The 26988-nt window shown below is 52.5% G+C and overlaps 1 protein-coding gene and 1 non-coding gene across 2 annotated transcripts in view; one reads left to right on the top strand and one right to left on the bottom strand.

Annotated features, from left to right (window-relative positions):
- Itga11 (integrin subunit alpha 11) overlaps window positions 1-20434 on the bottom strand; it is a 97863-nt gene extending 77429 nt beyond the window's left edge. Inside the window, exons 1-2 of the mRNA XM_055596710.1 lie at window positions 20305-20434; window positions 661-772 (exon numbers count right to left, since the gene is read on the bottom strand). Coding sequence (XP_055452685.1) covers window positions 661-772; window positions 20305-20434 — 242 coding nt within the window. The remainder of the gene's footprint in view (window positions 1-660; window positions 773-20304) is intronic.
- A 3506-nt stretch (window positions 20435-23940) lies between these two features.
- On the top strand, window positions 23941-24070 carry LOC129670347 (small nucleolar RNA SNORA17). Its single transcript, XR_008719179.1, has one exon. It is a non-coding gene; the product is annotated as a small nucleolar RNA SNORA17 (small nucleolar RNA).
- Window positions 24071-26988: the final 2918 nt, after the last annotated feature.

Genomic DNA, 26988 nt, shown 5'->3' with positions numbered 1-26988 from the left:
CACACACACACACACACACACACACACACACACACACACACACACACCCGCAGGCTCATACTATATGATCACATTTCATTGTATACATGAGTGAAATTTTCGACAATAAGAACAACTAAAAATAAATATCTGCATACAAATGAAATAAAGCAAAAAAGGTTAAGAGCTTCAATTTATAAAAAAAAAAGATAGAGAAGGCAAGTTGCACAACAGGAAAAAGTATTTGCAGTCTTTCAGACACAGGGTTTGTGTATGTAGTGTGTTATTTTAAAGTCCTATAAATCAATAATAAAAGATGCATATTATAGCTTCAAGATGGGCAAAAGAGGGCTACGAGGATGGCTCAGTACAAAGAGCTTGCTGTGCAAGTGCGAGGGCCTGAGTTCAAATCCCAAGCACTCGCATAAAAGCCAGGTGTGGTGGGACATGGCAGACGTTTGGCAGATCCTCCTGATGCCAACCATATAAAGAGCCTGTGACACTGGTTGCTCAGGTCTTGTGTGTAAAGCCCACTGGATTTTGACCTGCTGGGATGCAGAGTTGAGCCAGAGGAACCAGGAAGCCTGAGAGAGCCAGCCTGGGCAGCTGGCAGGCCAGGGGTAAGAAGGAGGGCACTGGCGCGATGCGGAGCCGGGCTGGGTGGCTGCAGCGCTCACTCACCACTTCTTGCCACTGATGTCATGCTGCTGTACTGTGTAGCCGAAGAAGGCAGCACTGGGACCAGCGATGACCCGGGGGTTCCTGGTATCCATGTTGAAGGTATCCGTGAATCCTGAGAGGGAGCGAGGAAGATGGGTGAGTCTGAGGGTGCAGGCATTGCCTAGGGGTGTGTCTGGGTCCTCTGGCTGCTCATCTGCCTCAGAGAGGCTGGACTGGGAAGCAGGCGGGTGCCGCTGTCTTTGAGGAGCCCTTGTGTGAGGTGATTGACTAGTCTCTAAGGGAGAATCCATGGTCTAATGGGAAAAGTGTGGCCTCAGTGCTGGAGCCCTGCTTTGGGGAGCTACCGTTTGAATGGAAGACCAGTTCTCTCGCTGCTGGCACCTCCACACCCTAGTCAAGGTCTTGTTTGACACATGGTGGCTGACACAATAGCTAGAGACCAGAATGCTCACCACACCCGCTAGTTTTATGCTGAGCACCTTGATTTCACACCAGCCCTGAGAGATGGCACATCTGTGAGGTTAAACTTGCTCAGCAGGTGAGCGGGGATGGGGTCAAAGAGCTTGGGGAGCGGGGGCAGGGTCACCCCCTCGAGGGGCCAGACTTGGAGAGCTGGGGAGCAAGAAGGCTCTTCCCAGAGAAGAGGGTCTCCCTCTCTACCTCAGGTCTCATTCTGGGGTCAGAGCACAGCGTCCTTCATAGAAGTCTGACTAGAACTTGCTGGCAAACCCTCACCAAGTCTCCATGGAGAAGAGAGAAATAAAGCTTGGCCACCGGAAAGAGATTTTAAGTTACCAGAATCCAGTTACTGTGTGTGTCTGCCCAAACCAAACTAACCAGAGGGTGGATTGCTAAAAAAAGATGTTGAACTTGCCTTTCTGACCTTGGCTCTCACTAAGCTCTGGTTCTTCTGAAATCCAGGGCTTTCTTTCCCTGGGGGTGATATGGGAGCAGATAAAACCCTTCTTGGGGATTATTGACCTCAGGTACAGACAAAACAAAACAGAACGTTGTTTTTGATGGGAATCAATACGCTGGCTGCAGAGATGCGGAAGCTGGCTGGGCACCATGCCACCATTCTGCCCCAAGTTTGGTGACAGAGGGGGAACCCACAATTCCTTGATGGCCCCTGCTCTGTAGCTGACAGCAGACCTGTTCCCTTTCTCAGATTTGGCTTTTGAAAATGACCAGTTGGTCCCAAGAAATCAGAGCTGCGGACTCAGGCTTGAGCATCAGCGGGAGACCAGTCTGCAGACTGCCTCCCATGGTTCTCCAGGCTAAGGGACACTGCCCAGTGTGGCCCTGTCAGCCCCGTGTTCCACGATAATTCAAAGAGTATGTGCCAAATGCCCACACTGTGATGAGCTAGTCCCACTCTCCCAAACAGCGTTCCCAGGGATCCAAGGAGAGGGCACCCACAGTCTCTGAGGAGAGATGAGGGACTGGCTCCATTGGGAAAGTGTTTGCTGCAGAGGGGTCAGCCGCAGAGCTGACATGGATAGTGAGGGCAAGGAGCAGTTCCTCCTCCCATCAAAGCGTGAGGATCCTTAGAAGCCTGTCCTAAGGGCTTTTGATCCTTGTTATAAAGTGAGCAAAGCAAAGCACAGAGAGGCTGGGATTTCCCCAAAGTTGCCAGCCTTTCTTCATGCCTGTCTTCATTCTTTGTATGCATGCATACATGTATGTATGTATACATGTATGTTTCAGTGTACATGTACATATGTGTGAGTGTATGTAAAGGCAATAAACATGTTGTTTTGTAGTTGCCTTCTACCTTTGGCTTGAGACAGAGTCTCTCATTGGCCTGAAACTTCACTACGGTAGCTGGCCAGTGAGCTCTATGCATCAACCTGTCTCTACCTCACATCTTGTCACTGGGATTACAAACATAGACCGCCTACCACACCTGTCTTTTTTCATGACCTCTGGGGTTCAAACCCAGGTCCTCATATTTGTGAGGCAAATACCTTATTAATGGAGCCAATGCCTACTTATCCTCTATCACTTCTTTTGTTTGAGTTTTTTCTACAAATCTTCACTTTAGAAATATGTCTGGTTGGGGTCTATTCTGGGGAGTAGGAACACCTCCCTGGATAAGACACAAGGCCATCAGAGTCCCCATCCATGCTTAGTGGCCCAACAGACTCATCTGTAAGTCAACAGAGCCTGAAGCGATGCCAAGACAAGTGTGGGTAGGGTGGGGCCAGTTTGGCTGTGTGTCTGTGGAGAATTTCTGCTTCTCTGTGGCCAGGTACTGTGACATGAGAAGGTTCAGTCCCACATTGTAGGTACATTTCCACATGTCAGTGGTTCTCTGGGGGCAGACACACAGTTGGCTTCCAGTTGTCAGCTCACAAGCATCTGCCTTTCAAGATTCATCTCTGCAAACAATTGAGAACTGGAGGCCAGGCAGCCGGGTGGAATGCAAGCTCATCTGAGTGTCGGCTATACACATCTGGGAAGGGAAATCTCCAGGCAAAAAATGATAATATTTCACATTCCCAAGCCAAGGGAAGAATTTAGGGAAGCCAGCAGTGCATAGCTCTGGACCGTGCAGGCTTGGCTCCCTCTCCACTTGTTTGTACTGAGGACACTTGGTGACAGACTGGAGCTTCTGGATATATCAGACACCAGAAAGATGGAGGCCTTGCTGGGTGAGCAGGGCATGTGGTAAACTTTCCACAGAAAGGCTAGCCTTGTCCTCGGAGCTGGATGGTGATACTAAAACCTCAGTGAATTCCAGAGCAAGAGAGCAGAGCATCACCATAATGGTTCCTAGCCATTGCCAACCTGGTAGGGTCTAGAATCACCTTGGAGACAAATCTCTGGACCTAAGGGATTATGGTGGTTAGGGTAATTGAGGAAGGATGATGCACTCTAAGTGTGGGCGGCGCCATTCCCTAGGCTGGCTTTCTGGACCGCATGAAAAGGAGGGGATGAGCTGAGTACCAGCATCATCACACCCTGCCTCCTGACAGTGGGTGCAATGTGACCAGCCGCTTCAGCCTTCTGCCACCATGATGGACTGTGCCCTCACACTGTGACCTAGATCAACCATCCCTTCCTCAAGCTGCTTGCCTTGAATATTTTGTCACAGCAGCAAGTCACCATTACACAGTTCCCGTCAGAACCCTCAACAATCCAAACTGCGCACCACCTCTCACCCTCTGGTGCTTGGGTGGCTGCGGAGTCCCTTTCCTGGAACTCCTAGGGAGGGTGGGAAGCAGTGATGGCTGGAGAGCCAAGGTCAAAAGCCCCAGAGTGGACTTCTGACTGAAACAGCTTGGTATGCGGCGGAGAGAAGGGTGCGTGGGTAGAGAATGGGTCCTTCTTCGGAGCAGAGGCTGCTGCAGGCAGAGCTGGGCTGGGTGAACGGGGACCTGGGCTCTTCCCTGCTGTACTGCTTACTGGCCGCGTGGCCTTGAGTAAGGTATTAGCTCTCTCTGGGCACTGGTCGGTCTCCCATCAGGGTAACCATTTCCAGGCCTGCCGTCCCGAGTCTGTGTGCTTCTCTGTCATCATTTCCGTCTCATCTCAACGGAGATGAGGACCCTGCAGTCCTGGGAGCACTCTTATGGGCAAACGGAGGCTTTCCCGCAGCGGTCTCTGGGATGCTCCTGCCTTCCCTGCCAGCACTTGAGTCCTACATAACTGTCCCTCAGCTTTGGGGCTCCTGTGAAGGCGAACTGCACCCCACCTCTCCGGGACTCAGCACCTAGCCTGCCTGCCGTTAGAATTGGAGGGTGCAACACTCAGGCAGGGACTGACTCTGGCCAGGTAGGCTTTGGACAACAGGTCCTCTCTTACCACAGGCCTTCTGCTCTGTAGAGTAAACTCGCCCACACTTGGGACTTCCCAGGAGAGGGACTGTTTATTTTTCCGAAGCCCACCTCACGCTCTCTCCTTCCTTCAGGACCTCCTGCCTCTGTTAACTGTGCCTTCTCCCGCCAGCTCCTTTGAAGGCGGCGCCATGAGGCTGATCTAACTTTACATTCCTCCTGCACTGGCATCAGTGCCAACCACCACACCTTTCTCATCGCCTCCTCTTTCCTCTCCCCTCTCTGTTCTCCTGTTGAGAAGGATGGAGAGGCGGGGCTTTGGGCAGGGCTTTGGGCAGGGCTTTGGGCAGGGCTTGGGTGGGTCTGCCTCCCAGAGGCAGGTGCAGAACACCATGCTGAAATAGAAGTGGGCCGTGTGTGTAGGCGTGAGCACAGGCGAGGGACTGGAACAAGATGGGGGCAGGCCACACCGAGGAAGAAATGACTTCTTCCAACTCAGTTCTGGAAAGGGGTGGAGCTTAAGGGAGGAGGGTGTCTTGGTAGATGTTGGGGGTGGCCGGAGAAGGCGGGAGAAGGGGTTAAGCCTAGGTGGGGCTTCCTTGGAAGGGCGTAACCTCTCTGCACCTTGTGTGAGCACACTCCTGGCTCTAGGGGAATCTCACATGGATATTATCTCATTTGGGAAGCAGCAGGTCCCCAGGCCACACCCTCCACTGCTTCTGGCAGTCAGCGGCCCTGAGCATGCCAGCAGGGAGAAGCAAAGCCTGGTTCCTGGAGGCTGAGGGCCACAGTGTCATGTTCTCTGGCTCTATATGGACCTGTCTCGATGTGAGTATGCAACCTGTGCAAAAAAGACACACCAGGTGTCTGAACACTCCCTCTCACGGGTAATGAGAGGGCTGGGCGGCCTCACTCCAGTTGATAGGGCATGCTTGAGAGTCTGGAAGACTCTGAGGCCCTGAGAAGAACTGAAAGGAGTGAGAAGTGAGCACACTTAGAGGACCTCATCTGGCCAATTCACTTTGTACTCCAGGAAGTTTCAGAGAAGGGTCACAAGAGGGTTCATTTCCCTGGACCCCCAAGCCCTCTGCAAATGAAGCCAGGCCTGCTGAGGCTAGCTTCCTTCCTCAGTTTCCCATCTTAGAAGTGGCTCACCCGAAGTCTGCCCATTCTCTTAGGGCCAGTCTGTGCCAGGTCAACTATGTGCTACAGTTACTATGTTCTACCCCAGCTCTCCAAAGCTCTTGCAGATCTACATGGGGAAAAATTTTTCTGGATGGGAAATAGCCAGGTGGGGGCTGGGCAGCCAGTGTGGAACAGCGGTGCCTTCACCTGGGCCATGCAGACCAGGCATTTACTGGCCACGTGCCGTGCCCACTGAAACAGATGTGGGGAGAAGCACCCAGAGAGGAAGAAGAGAGGAAAGAGGAAGCATCAAGAAGAGCTGTGGGGGCTCTTTCCATCTGGAGGTAAGTCAGGAGTTTGTCAATGTGCTGGCTAAGAGATGTCAAACTTGTAGAAAACAGGCCTGGAAACTGAAAGCAACAAACAGCACACTGAAGTTGGCTGTAATTAACATAGTTTTCCCTCCCTACCCCAGAAAACTGTCCAACATCTGCAGAGAATGAATGCATGACCCCTTCTAGAGTAAGGCCATAGATGAACGAAGCCAGTGCACCTTTATTTCTTTGTGTTTTTACATTCTAGGTTGTATGTTGTTGCTGGGGTTCTCTTTTTGTGCACTGTGAAAAGGTGGTCTGTACCGGCAGAGACTTGAGAACAGGCCTGGTATTGTTATCCTTATGGCTGCATCATATTTTGAAAAATCTTCCTCAAACAATTTCTGGTTGGTTTAATAAAGAGCTGAATGGCAAAGCCAGGAGAGCATAGGAACTCTGGGAATGAATTAGGAACGGGGGTGGGTGGTGGGTTCCTCCAGCCAGACTGGGACTGAGAAGAGGTAATGAGCCACGTAGCCACTATATTAGTACAATCAGGTTAATTTAAGTTATATGAGCTAGTTGAGAACAAGTTTAAGCTAATGCCAAGCTTCATATTATTAAAAAGTCTCCATGACATTATTCAGGTCCTGGCTGTCCAAGAGAGTCCTGTTACATGTTATTTTTTTATATCATGACTGTAATGCATCTTTCTTTCTTAATACCATTTCTTTTCCTCTCTAGGAAGGGAAATTGATCAAAACAGAACTCTACCTACAAGCTTTCAAGAGCACCATGATGGATATTGGTAGTTCCAGGCTATGTTCATCACGTAGTCTGAGTGATCTTAAAAAACAAAACAAAACCTGGATTCAATCTGGAACTTTCTTGTTTAAAACCTTCTGGAACCCCAACTCGTTCTCCACACAGATACACAGACACATACAGCATAACACACAGACGTGCAGAGACACACAATCCACATGTTACCCCCCCCCAGTAGACTGCAGACCATTCCTCAGGGCCCTTGGGTGCTGAAATGTCATAGTCTTTATTACTTGTTGTCCTCCAGCCATGGGGCCTCACACACTCCAGCTCCTTCCACTTTGACGCTGTTCTCTTTGCCTGGAACGTTCTTCTCTGAGATCTCTCTCTCTCCCTGTTTCCCTCTCTCTCTCCCCCTCTCTCTCCTCCCCTCTCTCTGTTGTACAGGTGTGTGCCTGAGTGTGTGAAGGCTAGAGGACAGCCTTACATGCCCTTCCTCAGGATGCTGTACATCTTGTTTTCTGAGGCGGGGTCTCTCACTGACATAGAGTTCACCCAGCAGGCTGCTGACAGGCAGGCCCCGGGGATTCACCTGTCACTCACTCTCCAGAACTAGGCTTACAAGTGTGTATACCCCACTCACAGGCTTTTACACATGGATTGTAGAAATCAGCTGAAGCCCTCATAGTCATAACTGAGCCAACTGAGCCATCCTTAACCCCACAGCAAGTATTTACTGAGCTGTACTCCTAGCATGCACTTCACTAACTGAGCAATACTCTTAGCAAGCACCTCACTAACTGAGCCATGCTCCTAGCGAGCACCTTACTAACTGAGCTATACTCCTAGCAAGCACCTCACTAACTGAGCCATGCTCCTAGAGAGAACCTCACTAACTGAGCCATGCTCCTAGCGAGCAACTCACTAATTGAGCCATCAGCCAGTCCTTTTCTATAAGGTATTTACTCAACCTTATATAGTTATATATATACCTTTCTATAAGGTATAACTCAACCTGATGGCTCCCTCTCAACACTGACTTTAAATGTCAAGCCTCTGAAATTGTTTGACCCATTTTTGTCCCATTTTTTCTCCCTCTTCTTTACTTCCTTCACAGTCAAAAAAATTGCAGATGGTTTAAATCACACAAGGGAAGGGATAAGTATGTGCTGGAGTCTTCCCACAAGAGCTGATCACATTCAAGCTCACATTTAGCCACGTTGTGTTGGTAGTTTTCAAACTGACCAGGAAAGATTTACACCAGGGTAATTGGCACCTGCTTCACATAAGCATTCTCTCCACGGCAGGGCTGGGGAGAAGGCGCACACAGTAATGCATCTGCCTCATAAGCAGGAGTTCCAGAGTTCAGATGCACAAAGCCCATGTCAAAGGCCAGGCACTACACTGCTCACCTGTTATGGGAGGCAGAGACCTGCAAACTTGTGGGCCAGCTAGCCAAGTTCCAGGCCAATGAGAGACCCTGTCTCAAACAAGGTAGAGCGTTCCTAAGGAAAGACCTGCAAGGTTGTCCTCCACATGATTCCACACATGTGCCATGCATGTATGCATGCACCCTACCAACACTCATAGCTGCACACACACACACACACACACACACACACACAAATTATCTCCACTTCACCCTAAGAGACAAAATCAACTGATATCCATGTCACAGCACAGCACTGGAAGGGACTTTGTCTTCTCCTTTTTATTCTTAGCGCCCAGGACAAGACTCAGTATACAGCAGGTGATTAGTATATTTGCGAAAGATAGAAAGAAAGGGTACAAGGGTGAGACACTAGCCTGACAATGGAGATTAACGGGGCTATGAGAGCTATGGCTTCAGGGAAGGTGAAACTTCGAGTGGTGGATTTGGCCCTGGAAGCCTCAGTTCCAACCCCAGTGGGGCTTCGAGTTTGTGTTTCGTGAGGTGTGAATCTCTTCTTCCTGGCGCTCAGCTTCCTTCCCTGGAAAAGGAACATACTGGACTAGGTGCCCGATCCCTGAGTCTTCACAAAGGACTCAGAGAAATCCATGTGTGCTCGTTCTGCCTGGGCACTCCAGGTCACTCACTGGCTGCGGTGCTGTTTGCACACATGTAACTGGCACAGTATCGGCCTTAACAGCTCTTCTGTGTCCGCCTTTCCCTGACATACTAACCAGCCTGAAAAACTTGGTTTGGTTTCCAGCTCCTGTGCTTTGCTTTGAGTGTGTAAATAAAGAGATCTGTGCACCCAAGATTGGCCTCAGCCGGGGAAGTGGGCAAAGCCGGGCAAAGAGCAGGGCAAAACTGGAGATGTGCAATTTGTGGCAGGGTTTTCCCTTGGACAAGAGGAAGGAGGGTAATGAGGACCCAGAGATCAGGGGGGCCACCCAGTTCTGGTTCTTTGAATGTCAACTAAAAAAAGGAGTTGCGGGACGCCCTTCCTTTCCAAGCCAGCAGACTCACCCTGCAGTGCATGTCCACACCCATCTAGAATGTTCTCTGGCTCCATCGGGCTCAACGTAGACCCACTAGATGCTGCTGGCTTTCTCGCTGGGGTCGGGAGACTGAGGAGGGGAAGGCTTGGCTCCTTGGGACTCATGTGGAAGTCCTTCTGGGTTTGGGTATAGTTCAAAATTTTTTTTGAGACAGGGTTTCTTTGTATAATAGCTTTGGCTGTCCTGGAAGTTGCTTTGTAGACCAGACTGGCCTTGAACTCACAGAGCTCTTCCTGCCTCTACTTCCTGAGTGCTGGGAAAGGTCAGTTTTTTGTGATTGCAACATGATCTCTATTCCCCGCTGTACTTTCTCGTTTTCCACTGCTCTTTCCCATGAAGCTGTCACTAGGTTACAGAGGACTGCCTAGCTTGTGGTGAGCATCTTGACATGGGAGCAATGCAAGTCAGACTCTGTGAAGGTCTTGCTGCTGAGCCTCGAGGGGGCAGGGCCATCTTGGGACCCACGATTCCTCACGGATGTGGGGAAGATCAAGGTCCAGCCTGCTCCCTGGTGATAGAGTCCCTAGGACTGACTGGTTGCTCAGCCAGTAGAGTGTTCATTGCATAAGCATGAAGACCTCAGCTCAATCCCTGAGAACACAGGTTAAAAAAGTGGATATGGCGGTGGCTCTGCTAGGGTTTTATTGTTGTGGAGAGACACCATGACCAAGGCAACTCATAAAGGCAAACATTTAACTGGGGCTGGCTTACTGTTTCCAGAAGTTCAGTCCATTATCATCATGATGGGAAGCATAGAGGCGGACATAGTGCTGGAGAGTTCTACATCTTGTTCAGAAGGCAGCCAGGTGGAGACTGTCCCGCTCTGGGCGGAGCTTGAGTGCTAGGATCCCCCAAAGCCCCGCCTCCAAGTGACACACTTCCTCCAACAAGGACACTCCTACTCCAACAAGGCCACACCTCCTAATAGTGTCACTGCCCACGGGCCAAAGCTATTCAAACCGCCACGGGCAGCGTGCACTTGTAATCCTGGTGCTAAAGATGTGGAGCCGGGTTAAAGATGTGGAGCCGGGTCCAAACCTGGGGCTCACAGAGCAGCCCCTAGTCAATGACAGACTGTCTCAAACAAACAAGGTGGGTGTCACCTGAGGAGTAACACCTGAGGCTGCTCTCTGCCCTCTGTGTGTACCTGCTCATGTGCTTGCACACACACACAAATCCTTATTGTCAGTGTCTTCCTTCTGTGCATCCGGCTTTATGGTCAGAGCTCAGGCTTGGGAAGTGGTCTCAGAAGTCAAGAGCAGAAACCCCAAGGGGCTTTTAGAAACAGTATGGCCAGGTATTTCCTTTAGAAGTGAGTGAGCACGGTCTGGAAGCACTCAGTAGCATTCAGGAGTGGCCTCGACAGGCTCTGGTGGGCTAACTAGCTACTCCACACAGTCCCTGATCAGCAGAGATGGGGTAGGAAGCGATATGCTCTGTCAAACATGGCTTCCTGGGTATCAGGTGCAGCAGAGCCAGGTCTGAGGAAAAGAGGGTCCTGGCTGGTAGGACTTGCCAGAGAGGCCATGGCAAGAAGAGTGTATTGGACACTGGGCAACATGGATTGATGCTATGGGGGAGGGGGAGAACGTAAGAGGAGGAGGTAAAGGGGCCCCATTGCTAGGGGCTCTAGACCACTCCTGAGGAGTAGGGCTGCTCCTACTGAGGTAGAGAAGCTCATAGTAACATGGCAGTTATTTAGCAACTGCCCAGGAAGGCTTCCTGGAAGAAGAGTTTTTTTTTTTTTTTTTTAGAATTGGCAAGGCATAGGAAAAGCTGCAAACTTCTCTTTACTTAAGCCTTCATATACTAGCAACCTTTGTTGGGAGGGAATTTGGGGGCTTCTTCTTTTTCTTCTTCTTCTTGAGGAAGGCTCACAGACTGATATGCACACTGATATGTCTTAGTTAGGGTTTCTATTGTTGTGAAGAGACACTGTGACCATGACAACTCTTATAAAGGAAACAGTTAAGTGGGGCTGGTTTATAGTTCAGAGACTTAGTCCATTATCATGGCGGGAAGCATGGCAGCATGCAAGCAGACATGGTGCTGGAGAAGGAGCTGTTCTACATCTTGATCTGAAGGCAACAGGAAAGACAGCCACACTGGGCATGGCTTGAACTTCTGAGCCATCAAAGCCCACCCCCAGTGACCATGTCCTCCAACAAGGCCACACCCACTCCAACAAGGCTACACCCACTTCAACAAGGCCACACCTCTGAATAGTGCCACTGTCTATGGGCTTATGGAGGCTGTTCTTTTTCAAACCACCTTCATAGATGCCTTCATAGAAAAATGTTTCACCTTGAGGGCACCCAAGGAAGTGTCTTGGCCCACCCCCAGGAATGGGGAGAGTCAGAAACAAGAGGGGTATTGCAGTTTGGTGGTGGGAACATACTCTCAAGATGCATCCTGGGGAAAGTGAGGGAAAATGACCAGTCCTGTCAACTGGGCACCTGCTAGCCTCTCCAGACCCTGTGACCCCCAAGAGGACAGCTCTCTCTTAAGGGAGCTTCAAAAAACCCACAGGAGGACAAGCAGCCAAGAAGTCACATTGCAGCAATGGTGAACATCCAGTCAAACTGTGTGCCCCATAGCTTCTCAGTTCTGGGGAGCAGAGGCTGAAGGGGATCTGTCCTTCCTGGGGACTGTGTGGCGGCACCTGGTATACCTATGGTGTGGTGGCTGGGTCTATGTGGAACACACAAAGGTTAGCCAAAGTTGTGTGAGTGGAAAAGCAAGAAAGGGGCTGAGGACATGGCGCAGTCTGTAGTGCTTGCCCAGCTCCCACGAAGCCCTGGGTTTGATCCTCAGTGCCTCAACGGGATGTGCTAAACACACCTGTGGACCTAGTACTTGAGAGGCAGAGGTAGGAGGATCAGAAGCTCAAGGTTATCTTTGGCTACATAGTGAGTTCAAGGCTAGCCTGGGCCTCATGAGACCCTGGAAAGGGGGAAAGGGAAGAAGAAATAAAGAGAGGGATGGAAAGAAACAAAAGGGGGGAGCAAGAAGAAAGGCTCTCAAGATGGTCAAATTGTTGCTGAGTTTGGGGTCCATTTCTCTTGATTGATAGCAGTGGGCCTTGAGAAAGCCCCTCTAAGCTCCCTTAGGATCCATCTGTGAAGTTTGGCTGCCTGGTCCAAACCCCAGGCTGTGGTTTTATCATCTGGGTGATCTTGACCAAGTGATTTCAAGTCTACATCAGTCTGAGTGCCACGCTCAGAACCCTTATGTCTGAGAGCCACACTCTAGGCAGGTGCTGAACCATCACACCTGAGAGCCATGCTCTTAAGAAGGGCTTGGTAGCGTGCAGACTCAGACCTGCCACCTGTAGCCAGGTTTCCCACAAGCCACCAGGGAGAGATCACATGACTCCTAGAGATTGAGTGCTAACTTGGGGCCCATGAGCAGTCTCCCCATCTCCTCCTGGTGCAGCCATTTTGTTAGGTGGCAGGCGACAGGACTGCATTCTGCACTGCAACATTGGCACCCAAACACAGCATTTTACATTCTTCTCTGTGGCCCCCTCCTGCCTGGGTGCCCCTTTTATAAGCCTGCATGTCCCTTTCTGTGTTCCCTGCTATCTCGTATCCAGGCCAGCCTGTGGTGCACCCATTCACCCCTCCATGCCCATCAGCAGGCTTCCTTGGCATGTCTACCAAACTCTTCTAGCCTGGAAAGATTCATTTATAAATTATAACTATAAATGTCAGCATGGCAGTCTGGCGTCTTAGGAAGGGTGAGTAGGGAGCCATTTACCAGCCAATATGGACATTATGAGCAGTATGAGCATTGTGAACTGCTGGGTGGAATTCCACCAATGCATCTGTCCATTTCTATAACTATTGCTCACCTACTGTGGCCAGGTCCAGTGCTGGAGCCTACGATACCTAAGTAAACAGTAGAGAAAAGATCTTGCTCTCCTTGGATTTGTTAGGGCCTGAAGCGTACAACATGAATAAAGGAGGCAGGCCATAATGTCAGACGGAATTCAGTGCCTTTTGGGTGCTAAGGCAGGAAAGGCGTAGGAGGGCATCTGTCTACGTGAGAGTCTGTAGAGGAGGGTGCGATTTTAGTGAGCAGTAACTGGTGAGATGGGCACCTGAAAAGAAGCATTCGAGGGTCCGCAGGGGGAGCGTCCCAGGTGCGGCGGCTTGAATGAGAATGTCCCCCAGAGGCTCGGGCTCCAGTTGGTGGTGCCATAACTGGTTATAAAGAGCTGCAGCCTTGGAGGAAGCCCGTCACTGCTGGGGCCTCTCCTAAAGCCTCAGCCTGCTTCCCGTTTGCTCTCTTTCTCTGCCTGGTGCTTGCTGTTAGCGATGTGCCCTCTCAGCTCACTGCCATGACTGCCAATTGATGTCATGTCTCCACCCGGCCAGGATGGACTCATCCTTCTGGAGCATAAGCCAAAGAAATCATCTTCCTTAAGATTTTTGGTTTTGGTTACAGTGTCTTATCGTAGCTTCATAACTACTAATACAAAGTATTACTAAAACAAAGTAACTAATACAAAGTATTAGTAACTAATAACTAATACAAAGTAACTAATACACATGGTGTCTGGGGCTGTGGGACCCTAGGATCAGTTGAAGACGAGTCAGGAAAGCTGAGGTCTTCTTAGGGTGAGGAGGGGAGCCCGGGAGGGTTGGCGGCCTGGTCCAAGCTGACAAGTATCATCTTGGTTGTATGGCAGAATAGCCTTTACAGACAAAGAAAAAGTCAGGGAGACCCAGTAGACACCTATTACCATAAGCCTTGGGGACTTCTCCAAGCCTTCCCTCTCAGGCTCTGCCGGCCTCCTGGCCTTAGTCTTCTGGATTGACCAAAGAGTGGGGACTTGAAGGGGTGCTTCCAGTCCAGGGTGATTTGGGACCAGGCTCTGGTGCAGAGGCAGCAAGAGGGCTAGGTTTAAGATGTGTGGGAGAGAACTCATGCAGGCCCATACTGAAAGAGCATTTGGGTAACAATTTGGTCCTGTTTGGGAGGATGGGCGGGGCCTGTTTTGGGATCTGTCTGGGCCTCTGCCCCTGGCTGGCTCCACCGTCAGCAGCAAGCACATTCCATGACTGATGATTGGCTTGTGGTCTGGCCTGGCTCTTTCAGTGGTTTCTTCTGCTCTTTAAAAACCAGAATTGGAGTTCTCTTTAAGTTTGGGGCATGAATCACTGCTTGTGGCCTGGAAGAGGGATGGAGGGGCAGTCTCTGTGATGTTGGGTGCTAGAACTCACTCAATCAGTAGGCTCCTGAGGCCAGCTGTGGGACGGGTCCTAGTTCAAACACTAGTCCTTCCTGGTTCTGGGATTCTAGCCATCCTGGCCCTGAATACCCCTCCGTCCACCTCACAAGCCCCACCATGTCCAGAGATGACCCAAGACTCACTGTTTGAACCTCCTCACCTCTCATACTCTCCACAGACCAGGGCCCCTGACCCTTTGCCTCCTACACTAACCCTCTCTTAGGACTCAGCATGATGAGACTTCACCTCCTGGCCTCACTTCTCTTTCATTTCCCCCACACTCATCTCAGGCTCTGGGTTTTCTTGTCTGGGTCACCGCAGTGGACACCCTATCTTTCTCGCTGCTTGTCATTGCCCTATGTTATCAGCTCCCCCCTAATCCCCTCAGGAAGCTTCCCGAGACACAGAGTAGAACATCTGTCTACCCTTCCTCCCTTAGATCCCTTCAGTGGCTCCTGTCTACCAACCCAAGTGTTCTAGTTGGCACTTAGGTCCTATCTCAGTGGCCTTCGCTGGCTGCTCCATTCCTATAGCCCCACCCCACACTCTCCCCCCAGCATCCTGCTGACTGAACACTAAAGAATTTGTCCAGACATACTCCTAGCACCTGCCCTTCCTGCTGGAGGATCCGTCCTCACCCATAGTCTGCCTCTTTCCACTGAAACCCGAGTCCTCTAACTGAAGTCCCTTATAGCGTTTCTTACGTCTTTTCCTGTATCATAGTCATTTCTCCCAAACTCTGCTCACTCTCACGAAATCATAGGCTCCTCCGATAAGAGCATTCCCGCCCATACCAGAGCACCCATTATGGTATCTGGCTCCTACAGGCTACTGTGTTAGGGCCTCTTGGAGTGATGTGCAAAGCCAGGCACCTGTTCTGGCTTTGTCCTCAGATATCTTCAGTTTTTCCTGGGGGGACAGATAGCCCTTTCCTGCACTCTGCATATGCTGGGTGCCTGCTGTGACAGCCCTGTGTAAAAGCTGGGGCTACAGGCACTCAGAGATGTACCCTCTGTGGATGCTGTGCTCTCAAGGCAGCAGGAGAAGATGGTTGGAATGCTCTGTGGTAAGGAAGGACTAAGGGCTAGCCTTGGAATCACACTAGTGGGGTTCCCAGACTGTATATGCGGGGGTCAAATAAATAAACAAACAAAAAACAAGGTGCATGAGGAAATGGCTCAGTGGGTAAAGAGCTGGCACAAGCATGAGGAGCACAGGTCAGCTCTCTAGAATCCACGGAAAGGCCAGGCAGGCATAGAGCTGCCGGGGGAGGGGAACAGGGATGGGGGGAGGGGGAGCGGGGATGGGAACCCATGGCAAGCTGGGTAGGCCAGGCAGGCACAGAGCTGCTGGGGAGGGGGAGTGGGGATGGGATCACATGGCAAGCTGGGTAGATCATCTAGGTGGCTTGTTTGTTGTTTATTGAGGCAGGGTTCTCAGTGAGGCTGGAGCTAACTGGTGTGGCTAGATTAGCTAGCCAGCAAACTCCATCCATCTGAGACACATCACATCTCCTTACAGACAAGAGAAACACATGCGATGCTCTTCTCAGACTGTTGGGAGTGGCACTCTCAAGTCCATGCGTGATTTCCCCGAAAAGAGCTGCTGAGCCCTGGAAATCACTCTCAGGGGTCCTGGGAGTCTGGCTTAGTTAGGTGATGGTGAAGGAAGAGAGCTAGCTGTCAGCCGCTAAGGCAGAGACAGAAACACCTTCCCCATGCCATTCTGTTTGGCATCCTGGAGTGTGTTGCTCTACCAACTCACGCAACTTGCCCCACATGCCACAAGGAAAAAAAAAATCTCTGCCTACTTTTGAGCACCATCATCCAAGCCTCATGCTGGGTTTTTTTCTCCCTATAGCGTCAGGCTGTCCATCAGAGGCAGTCTCTAGGGAAGGACCTGCCAGACCAGGATGCTGAGGGGCTGGACCATGCCCAGCATGGTCTGCTTCCCCAAGGCCTACCTCAGTTCCTTTGGCTCAAAGCACCACTCAGTTAAAATGCAAATGTCTTTGGGTAGGACACATCAAGTTGTCCTCCCTCATTAGCAATGTTCAGCATCAATTAGCTTATTAGGCTGAAACTCTGAGCAGGTGTGTCTTGATGCGGCTGTGGGAGGGAAAGAGTGGGCTATGGGGCACCTGGGCACTCAGTGTTTGGGTACTTGGAGGCAGGCAGGTGATAGAACCTTTGGGAGGGTCTGACGGATGAATCACCTGGAGACCACTTCTCATTGTCTGGCCTGGAGTCTTTATACAGCTCGGAATGGAGGGGAGGCTGCCCTGCTCCTGCCCACGGAGAGTGGGCATCTGCATTCTGACCCCATGCCTCCTGAGTTTCTTTCTCACAAGAGCATCGTATTGTTTTCTATGACCCAAGGCTTACTTTCTAAAGAGAACATCACACATGAATTAAGAGTAGAGGCTTGTGGGCCAAGGGATTCAGCTCAGTGCTTGCTTAGAATGAATGAGGTCCTGAGTTCAATACTACCCTCACACTGGAGAGAAAAAGAGCAGAGATTCTGGGGGTCAGAGAGGTCTGACTGTATGGCTCTGACCTTGGACACCTCTCTCATGGAACCTGGTAATCAAAGTTGTGACTCCATGAGGACCCCATGAGAGCTTGCCACAGTGCCTGACACAAACCAAGTAAGAAAAGATGAAGTGCTGTGGAGATGGCTCAGCAGCCAAGAGCCCTCACTGTTCTTCCAGAGGACCTGAGTTTGGTTCCCATCACTCATGTCCATGCAGCTCACAAGCACTTGTAATCCAGCTCCAAGGGATCAGATACTCTCTTCTGGCATTTACAAACACTCCCACACAGGTGGCATTGAATGAACACACTCACCCACACCCATATACAGAAAGAAAAGAAGAAACCATGAGAGTGGTGTTACCAGCTCACACAGACAGAGGCGTAGGGGCTGCCAAGGACTGTTTGGTGCAGTGAACGTGGATGGATCACATACGGGCCATTAACCAGAGCACCGTCCTGAGAAGTGGTTCTTCTCCTCATTTTACAGTTCAGGAAATGAGCCCCCGTGGGCCCCGCTCAGGATCACCCACCTGGAAGGGATCTGAAGGTGGCGGTCTGGCTCCCCAGCACATGTGCGTGCTGTCACTGCTCAGCAAGTGATAAACAGTTAATGCTCCAGTGAACGAGATGAGAGGCAGCAGGGAGGGGCCGGCCACACAGACTGTCCCCTCCAGGTGAGATTTCACACATATCATAGCTTAGGTCTTAAGGACACCGAGTGAAAACTCCCATGGACTGCAGTTTGTAGATGACTCCGTCTCTCTTTTTGCTTTTTCCCATCACTGCTAACAAACTTCTGGGCATCTGGCTGAGAATGGATACGATGAGGATTGCCCTGCTGGGGATGGGACTGTCCCCATTTTAGCCCCTGCTCCCTATAGCAGGCACTCAATGCTAAGGGTGTGTGGGTATCTCTGGAGCTCACCTTCTCTTTGGGGGAAGGTAACTTCACAAGGCTAAGGCTCCTTGGTGACAGTCTTCAGTATGGGGGTAGCAAGGGTAGGGACAGACTAGACATTAAGCGGGCAGGAAAGATGTCCTGTTTGAGGTGTGCTGCGCGTGCTGTGTGTACATGTTCGTGTGTGTGGATGCTAAGTGTACATAGACCAGGGGTCAAGGTCAGGCTTCCCTTGCTCACCCTTTGCCTTACTTTTGAGGCTAGGTCTCACTGAACCCAGAGCTCTCTGATTCAGCTCACCACAGGCATTCTCTGTCTCCCAGCTCCGAGACGTCAGGCATGTGGTGCTGGGCCTGGCTTTTTCACATGGGTTCTGAGAACTCGGACCTGCATGGCAAGCATTTTCCTGACGGAGGCTCTTCCCAGCTTCCAGGTGTGAGTTTTGATCATGATGACCCCTTCTATCTAAGGCTGCACTGCAGTGACCAGCTTTGACTCCAAAAAGAAGAACTTGAAGCTTGAGGAGAGACAGCGATATCCCAAACTTGGTATTGTGGAGAGGAGAGTTCCTAAACTCCCCAGATCAACTCCCGTCCTCGTCCTCAAAGCAAGAGCCAAGGCAATCGGCCCAGAGCCTAGTTTTAATCCAAGCAGCAGGGACAGGACAGTGGGGTGGTGTTTGGGGATGGGGAGGATGAAGGCAGGGTGAGGGTCTGCTCTTGGAAGGAAAAGAGTGAGATTCAGAGAGGGCAAGTAGGAGGGGAGAGCTGGGTAAGCTCCTTGGGTGCCCACTTGTGTGGCAGGGATCCATGAGAAGGGTATGATTTGCATCTCCTCTTTGAGGAGGGGGCCACAGGTATGGTAGCTAAACAGAAAAAGAGGGAAACTCAGCCTTATTTCCTCGGAAACTCAAGGCCCAGCTAGTGGTGGCTGAGAGGCTTGGACGGGGCAGGCATTCTCAGCCTGGGCCCTTCTGAGCTGGAGAGCAGGCTGGAGCAGTCTGATAGCCACAGGGCTGGTACTCACTGGCTTTCTTGTTGAGGTGACCTCCACCTACCAGGATAACAGAGGTGTTCTGCCCCCCCCCCCCAACACCAAAGAACCACCACACCAAGATCAAACTGGTTTTAGGATAACCTCAGTGCCAAATATTAAGTCCTTCAGTTTGGGGACCACAAGGTAGGGCCAGGCCCTTGCTGGGAGAAGTAGGGGAGTCTTGGTTTACTCAGGGTCCTGGCACACATGTCTCTGAGCCTCCAGTATACTTCCCTAGATTTCTCCGAGCACCCTTTGAGCCTTACTTAAGAGCAGAGCCTTGACCCACTGTGTGGCTGCCAGAGACAAGACGGTTTAATATGGTGGCACTCGCCAAACTCTACGAAACTTGCTTACTTGGTCTTTGTAATACTTTACATGTTCTGTTACTCGCCCTATCTTGTAGAGGAGAAACTGAGGCACAGGTAGGAATTAGATAGGGGCAGTTTGGCCTAACTGCAGAGCCCGGTCAATTCCAGACACTGAGACTCTGGGGTCTTCATCGTCACACTTCCTGATTTGTCTTGTTTGTGTCTTCCCTCAGACCCGTATAATTCACAGGTGAGAGACCAAAGTCATCCTGCACTAGGGTCAGGAAGTGACCCAGAGATCCCCAAACCCTTCCAGCACACAGAGGTCAGACTAGTCAGGCACCTTTACGCTTTAAATGAAAACTGGCACTGTGGCATGCATTTGTCACCCCAGTGCTGGGGCGTGGAGACGGGCAGGGCTCTGGGGCTCATCAGAGAGCCGGGCCGACTTGGAAAGTCCAGTGTCAGTGAGGGACAGTCTCAGAATTGTGGGCAGTGCTGCACGGTGCCAGGAATAACACTTGAAGGTGTTCTAAGGCCTCCACACTCATCGGCATATACACACAAATAAACACACACACCCAAACACACACATACACACAAACACACACACATTCACACACACATGCAAACACACACACATATACACAAACACACACACATGCAAACACACACACATACACACACACACACAAACACAAATACACAGACACACACACAAACACACATACAGACACACAGACACACACACAGACACACACAAATACACACATACACACATACACACAGATACACACAAACACACAAACACACACACACTTGAGCACCTACACACAAATTGTGACCCTTTTGTTCTTTGAAATATGAGTGGTGTCATTTTAAGCTCACTCACTACGCTTTTTAAGGGATCCAATTCCTCCTCCAGGGAGCCTCCCTTGCTTGTCTGCTCGACATTGAATCTCTCCTGTTCCAACACATACCTGGCCCTAATGCCTCTGCTCCGGTCAGTCCCGCACAAGTCTGTTTGTCTCTTAGTTCTTGCTCCCCTGAGCCCCAGCAGGGCCCAGCGGGCACGTGATCTCTACGTTCTTCCTGCAAGCCGAGGCCGTCTAATGCCGACTGATAGGTTTAATGAGTCCCATATTCCAAAAGCCCAGGCTGACCAGACAGAGCGCAGAAGCGGTTTTCTTCGTATAAAGGGAGCGATGAGTCACAGGCCGTGTCCTGAGAGTCCCTCAGCACCCCGTCCCGCAGGGCCCCACTCCCTGCAGTGTCACCAGCACTAGCAAGCATCAAGCCGCAGCCCTCCGGACGGCTTCCACCAGCTCAGAATTCTGCCTCCAGTGTCCCCAGGAGAGGAAAAGCCACAAGGTCTCTGCGCAGAGCCCCCTCCGAACTCCTGCTTTTAGCTTGGGGATGCTCAGACTGCCCTGTTTTCTGGGGACACCTGTCTGGAGCCCCCCAGGGATTTTCATCTCCTTGCTATGGCTGGGCCTGTAGTGAGCGCAGACAGTTCCTTCCCTGCCCAAGTGTCCCCCGCAGGCTTCTGTCCCCGGTTTTTCCAGAAGCGAAGCTGGCAGTGTTCCCCCGCCCCTCCCCCAAGCCCCAGGCTTCACGCGGGAGAGTTTGTTTCCAACTGTGTCTGCGATCAGAAGGAAACCCAGCTAGTTTCAAGAGGCCCTTCATCTGCAGGCGATCCCAGAAGCCGCGAAGGACACGAGGGCACACGTGTGCCCCCGTCTGGACCGTCCAACCACTGCTTGGAGCGCGAACCCGACTGGGTAGGGGTGGGTCTCCGCGTGCTCTACCTCAGGGCACCTGCCCAGCTGTCACCGCCTCTGTCCCCTCCTACTGGATCCAGAGCCACTCACAAGCGCACCAAGCCGCTGCCGGTGCCCGGCCGGCTGGGTCCTCCAGCCGGCCCCGAGCGTCCCGCCGCGCCGGGAAGGGGCCGGGAAGCTTTGGGCAGGCGCGCAGCGGCGAGGGCCGGCCGCAGCCGTGCTGGGCAGCGGGAGGCAGAGCTGGGGGCCGAGCGCCGGCTGCGGGAGGCAGGGCTGGGGGTCCAGCCTGCGAGCCCCCGAGCTTGCCTTTCTCCCCTCCCCGCGGGCCCGGGGCTCCCGCTGCGTGCCCACACCTGGAGCGCATTAGCGGGGCGCGGGGCGACGGCGGCGGCTCCCCCGGGTTCCCGGATACGTGATTCCGAGCGCGAGCTGGGGACGCTGCCGGACCCTACGCTGGTGTCAAGTCGCTCTCCCACCGGAGCTGGGCTGGGGGGCTGTGCCCACTGCCTGTGGAGGAGCTGGAGGGGCTGCCAACGCCAAGCAGCCAGACCGAAGGGACCGGGGCCTCCTAGGGCCGCCACGGTCTGGCCCTCCCGGCTTCAGGACGCTCCGCCTGGGGTGGCGGGAGGGCAGCAGGGTCACACTCGCTGGCCCGATCTGTCCCCTTCCTCAGCTAGGACAAGGGAGGGATGTCCGGGTGGCCGGGTGGCCACGTGGGAACTTGTCCCCAGAGCAGCATCGGGGACACCCGAAGTGCTCAGCGGTCCCAGCAACCCTAGTCCCTTCTTCTCCTCCCCAAACACACCAAAGTCCTGGAAAGAGTTTCCCAGGCACACCTCCCTCTTTGGCTATCTTGGCGGGACCGGTCAACCTCAGCCGGGCCCGGCAGACCTGTGTCCCCAAGTGCTGCCAAGGGAGGTGCGTCGCATCTCTCTCCACACCGCTGGAGCGAAGGTCCTGGAGGACTAGGAGGGGCTCCCGGAAGCAACGGGAGGGAGGGGACGCGTACCTGGCCAGAGGCTGAGGGTCCAGGCCACCAGGAGACCCCTGGGCAGGTCCATGGCCCGCAGCGCGGCGCGGTGTCCGGTGCTGGCGGGGCTAGAGCGGCAGCCTCGGTCCGCGCGGCCGGCGTCGGGAGCCTGCGCTGCTCCGGCTCCCGGACAGCGGCGCAGAGGAAGTGGGAGGGCTCGGCGGCGGGGAGGGGCGCGGACGCCGCGGCGGGCCTGGCTCCCGGCCAGTCTCGGCCCCTCTGCCACCTGGGCCGGCGGCAGGCTGCTGCCCCCACGCCCTCTCCATCTCTCTCACCCCCATCCAAGCCCCATCTAACCTCAGAGTCATAATAGACGACTGCTCCTGAGAGCCAGCCTCCTCGCCAGCGCGGCACCTGCCTCTCCGCCATCCCCAACCAAACCAGTGTCTGCCCAGGAAAAGGGAGATAAAGTGTCTGTTTTCTAGGGGAAAGCGCCGCGTATAGACCATAGGGGAACCTGAGCTGACCCAGGGCCACTCTGCGTCAGATCTCCTTTGGACAAGTTCAATGGATCTCCTCCTCTACTAACATTCATTTTGACACACTGGAGTCTCCCGGTTTCCTGGGGCTTAACATCTCAAGGCCACAGAGTTTCTTGGGACCCTGGAATAAATGCAGACTGCCTCCAGCTTCTACCGTCCAGCCTCCACACCTGAACAATTCCAAAGCGGCCGGTAGGACCAGGGGCCACGTCTGAGCATTCACGAAGCTTCTCTTTGCAATCCAGGCACCACTCCCACTCATGGCAATCATGGACAGTTAACTTCAATGCATATTTATTGCCTAAGCTTTCAATAAGGTTTTGGGCCACAATCTGTGGGTGTGGTGGCTGGCCTTCCCAGCAGGAGAGGAGCAGAGGGAGCCAGCTCATTAGCCAGTGTGTGAGGGAAACTAAAACTCACTGTTTTCTCAGGAGAACCTTCCCAAGGCCACATACAGATCTGCAGACAGGTGTTCATCTCTTTCTCCTCTTGTCGTCACTGTGCTTCACAGGAAAAACCAAATGGCTATTGATGCATCTGTTACTTCTCTCTCACACTCTCTCTCAAATCTTGGTTTGTAAGGACACTTAACCCCTTGTCTTCAGGAGCAGAGGAGGTCAGTGGATGGATGAATAGATAGATGGGTGAGTACAAAGGATGTGTAGGAGCTGAGAGGAAAGATGTCGGGGAGAGATGGGAAGGGCTTCCCAGAAGAGTGGACATTTAGGGAGGATCCTTGAGGGTAAGCTGAGACGGTCCACCATTTACAAAGGCTGAGGAAGCTGTTTCATCCTGGAGGAGTAGAGAGAGACAGAAGGAGAGGGAGGGAAGGAGGAGGGAGAAAGAGAGGAAAAAGAGGAGAAGAGAGGAAAGAGGAGGGTAGATAAAAAAGCAAAAAAAGGTGAGAGAAGAAGGGAGGAAGGGAGAAGAGGAGACACAGGTCTTAGGCTGGAAGCAGTGTGTCTGTTTTCTCACCCTCAGCGCTGGGTTTCAGAAAAGACAAGCATGATAAAGGGACAGGCTCTCTTGCTGTTCTCAAAGAGCCCATCGATCAAAAGAACCAACTTCTCTCTTGGCCTCTTTTCTCCCTCTACGTCACCTGGCAGGCTAGGACAAGGGTGGGGCAGTGAGGGCTGGAGGGAGCAGGAGCCACCTGGGGATGAGGCTGACCCTGGTTGGCCTCACAGGGAAATACTGGGTGCTTGCTGGCAACAATCTGACCCTGCGGTGTCTGATTCAATGTTTAGGTGAACTTTATTAAATCTTGTTTCACGGTCTTTTCAGTTTGCTTTGTGGCACTGGGAACGGAACGCAGGGTCTCAGGCAGGCCAGACAAGTGCTCTGCCACAGGGCGGCAGCCATCACCCCTCACCACGACACCATATTTGTGCACATGTGCGCACATATTTGTACATGCACAGGCACATGTGGAGCCAGAGGCAACTTTGAGAATCTTCCTTGATCTATCTCTGTTTTATTTTGTTATTTTAAAAAAATTTATGAGGGCCTTCCCTCAGAAGCGTTCCAGGTGTGGCCGCTGTGTCATGTGTGCCTCAGTAGGTGGCAGAGGGGAGAGAGGCCGTGTCCATACTCTGTTCTGATCTGTGAACCTCTGAAAGATGAGTAGCCTGACATTTCCTGAAAACAGTGAGCCTGAGATGACCACCAATCTGGAGGTGTCATGCAGGCCCAAACAGGCTCCTGGGGTGAGGAGTGATCCAGAGACAAGATGAACTCTGCCTGGAACTGTGGGCCCAGGACAGACAACCCCCACCTGGGCGGGAGTGAGGAGCGAGCTGAGATGACCATTAGTCTGGGGCCAGGGGACCCAGACAGGGAGCTAGCCAGAAATGACCACCATTTGGGCACTGGTGAGGGGGACCATGCCTGAGATGACCCCTGCCTGGTGCCACAATGCACAGGTGAGACATAGGATTCCTGAGACCAGCCTGGACACTTACAGACCCCACACCACCAAGAGGAGCAAGTAAATGGCAGAGAAATGGAAGAGAAAGAGAACAGAAGGACGTGGGCACAATGAAGAGAGGCAGAACAGCTGGAGACTCGAGGGTAGTGAGGAACAGCCAGACGTGAGTAGCTGGTGATGCCATCGGAGACCATGGTGGGGTCTTGGCCACTTGTGGGCTCATGACCTTGCAGCAGCCAAACATCCCTGGCATCCCATGCCCAGGGACATGTTAATGTCTGAGGCCTGTGCAGGACTGGCCCCACCCCTTGATGGGAAGCACAGAAAAGCTGGCCCTGGGAGTGTGAGAGCAGGAGAGCTGACCTTGCCAACTGCAGTACTCTGGAAAGCTGCCCACACATCACCCAGGAAGCACAGCAGTCCTGGCCCTGGTTGTGGGAGGTGAGCGGGAGGTGGGTGTGAATGTGGGAGAGCTGCCATTCTTCTCCCATGTGATGGTGTGGATGAGGGAGAGATACCTTTCTTCCATTTCCCCTCCCCACCTGCAGCACGTGGGAGACCCGGCCCTGGGGTCACAAGTGCAGGAGAGCCAATCCTGCCCCTCACCAGATGCAGCACTTGGGAGAGTGGGCCCCGCACCTCGCCTGGACAGCACAGTAAAGCCTCACCTGGTGGGCGACCCCAAGGGTGTGAACATTTGAGAGCTGGCATCACTGCTTGTCTTCTCATGTGCTGACATGGGTGAGGGAGAGATGCCCCCTCGTCCCTCTCCTCTTGTCACATACGGCAGGCAGGAGAGCTGGCTCTGAGGTCAGCAGAGCAGGAGAGCTGGCCCTGTCCCTCCCTTACTGCAATGCTCAGGAGAGTGAGCCCTACACCTCACCTGGACAGCATAGTAGAGCTGGCCCTGAGGGTGTGAGCATGGGAGAGCTGGCCCCACAACTTGTCTGCCATGCAGCAGTGTAGGTGAGGGAGAGATGCACCTCCCCCAGCCCTTACCACCTACAAGCACCTAGAGAAGGGAGAGCTGGCCCTGAAGTCATGAAAGCAGGAGAGCTGTCCCTGCTCTTCACCTGCTACAGCACTTGGGAGAGTGGACCCTGCACCTTTCCTTGGCTGCACAGTAGAACTCACCCTAACGATGTGGGTGCGGATGAGCTAGCCCTGATGGCATGAGAGTGGAGGAACTGGCCCCATCCCTTGCTGGCTGTGGTACTGGATGGGTCATCTGGGGCTGTGCTGAAGGGCTTACCCCAGTGGTGTGTGGGGAGGGAGATCTGGCAGGCTGACCAGCTCAGATACTTCTCAGGCCCAGATCCAGGGCTTTGGGTTGATCCGCCTCAACATCTACCCCATTGATGAACTGCTGGACTGTGTGAAGGGGCCAGTCATACAGACCCAAGACTACTGAATCTTCATGACTCAGGGCAACAAGAAGATATCTGAGAGGGGTCCCAACCAGATTGCAGTACTGACAGTCTAGCAGAAGCCAGAGGCCTCGGATCAGACCAACGACTCATTGCAATGCACATTTGCAACCAAAAAGCTGTGGGCCAAGGGTATGCTGTGGACACACTGTGACACACTACAGTTTCCACAGTGAAATTTTTTTTCTCTGTTGAGGAGGAGGGAGGCTCAAGGGTAGAGAGTATGAAGGGAGGGGAATGAGTGGGGTCGGGTTGCATGATGTGAAATTCACAAGGAACCAATAAATAGTTTTTAAAAATTATGTGTCTGTGTCTCTCTGTGGGTTTGTGCATGTGAGAGCAGGTGCTCATGGAGGCTGGAGGCATGGAGCCTCTGAGGATGGTCACCCACGGTTGTGAGCCACCTGGCAAGGATGCTGAGAACTGAACTCCTGTCCTCGGGAAGAGCAGCATGCACTCTGAACTGCTGAGCCATTTTTCCAGACGCCCTCCACCAAAGTTTTTGAGATAAGATCTCTCTTGGAATCTGGAACTCACCAAGCTAGGCTGGCTGGCTAGCCAGCTCCCAGGATGCTCCTGCCTCTGCCCTTTAGGTGCTGGGGTTGTGGATGCTCCGCCACCCCAGCCTTTATGCTGCCGCTGGGGAGCTGAACTAGGTCCTCATGCTTGTGCAGCAGACACTTTGCAGACCGAGCCATCGCCACAGCTAAGAATTAGTCGTGTCACACAAGTCAGCGGTGGAGATGTGAGAAATTCACCAGGTGGAACTCAGAGAACTGGATGAGAGTCTCAATGGGCTGGGCTTTGACTTGATAAGCAGCGCCTGTCAACTCTACGTGGACAGCGCCTGGCTTCATCTGTAATTTTGATTGAAATACATCATGTATTCCACCATATAGTTGAACCATATTTGAATAGTCACAGGGTTGTGTCACCGTGACCACTAATTTCATAATGCTGTCACCAGCCCCCAAAGGCACCCTGCACCCGTGAGCCACGAGTTCCCTCACCGCAGTTCCGGCAGCCACTAACCTTTCTGTCTCTGTGGATCTGCATGTTCTGGACATTTCATGTAAATGGAATCATCCAGAATGTGGCCTCTGTGTCTGGCTTCTCCCATTCAGTAATGTCTCCAACATTCATGCATGACAGAGCAGTGTCTTTTTTGTCATGAGCGGCATTCCACTGGAGGGTGAAACC

This window comes from Psammomys obesus, unplaced genomic scaffold (assembly GCF_907164565.1).
Source record: "Psammomys obesus unplaced genomic scaffold, mPsaObe1.curated_primary_1811, whole genome shotgun sequence".
NCBI lineage: Eukaryota > Metazoa > Chordata > Mammalia > Rodentia > Muridae > Psammomys > Psammomys obesus.
The sequence above is the reverse complement of the archived record's forward strand: the minus strand, read 5'-3'. Positions and strand labels throughout refer to the sequence as shown.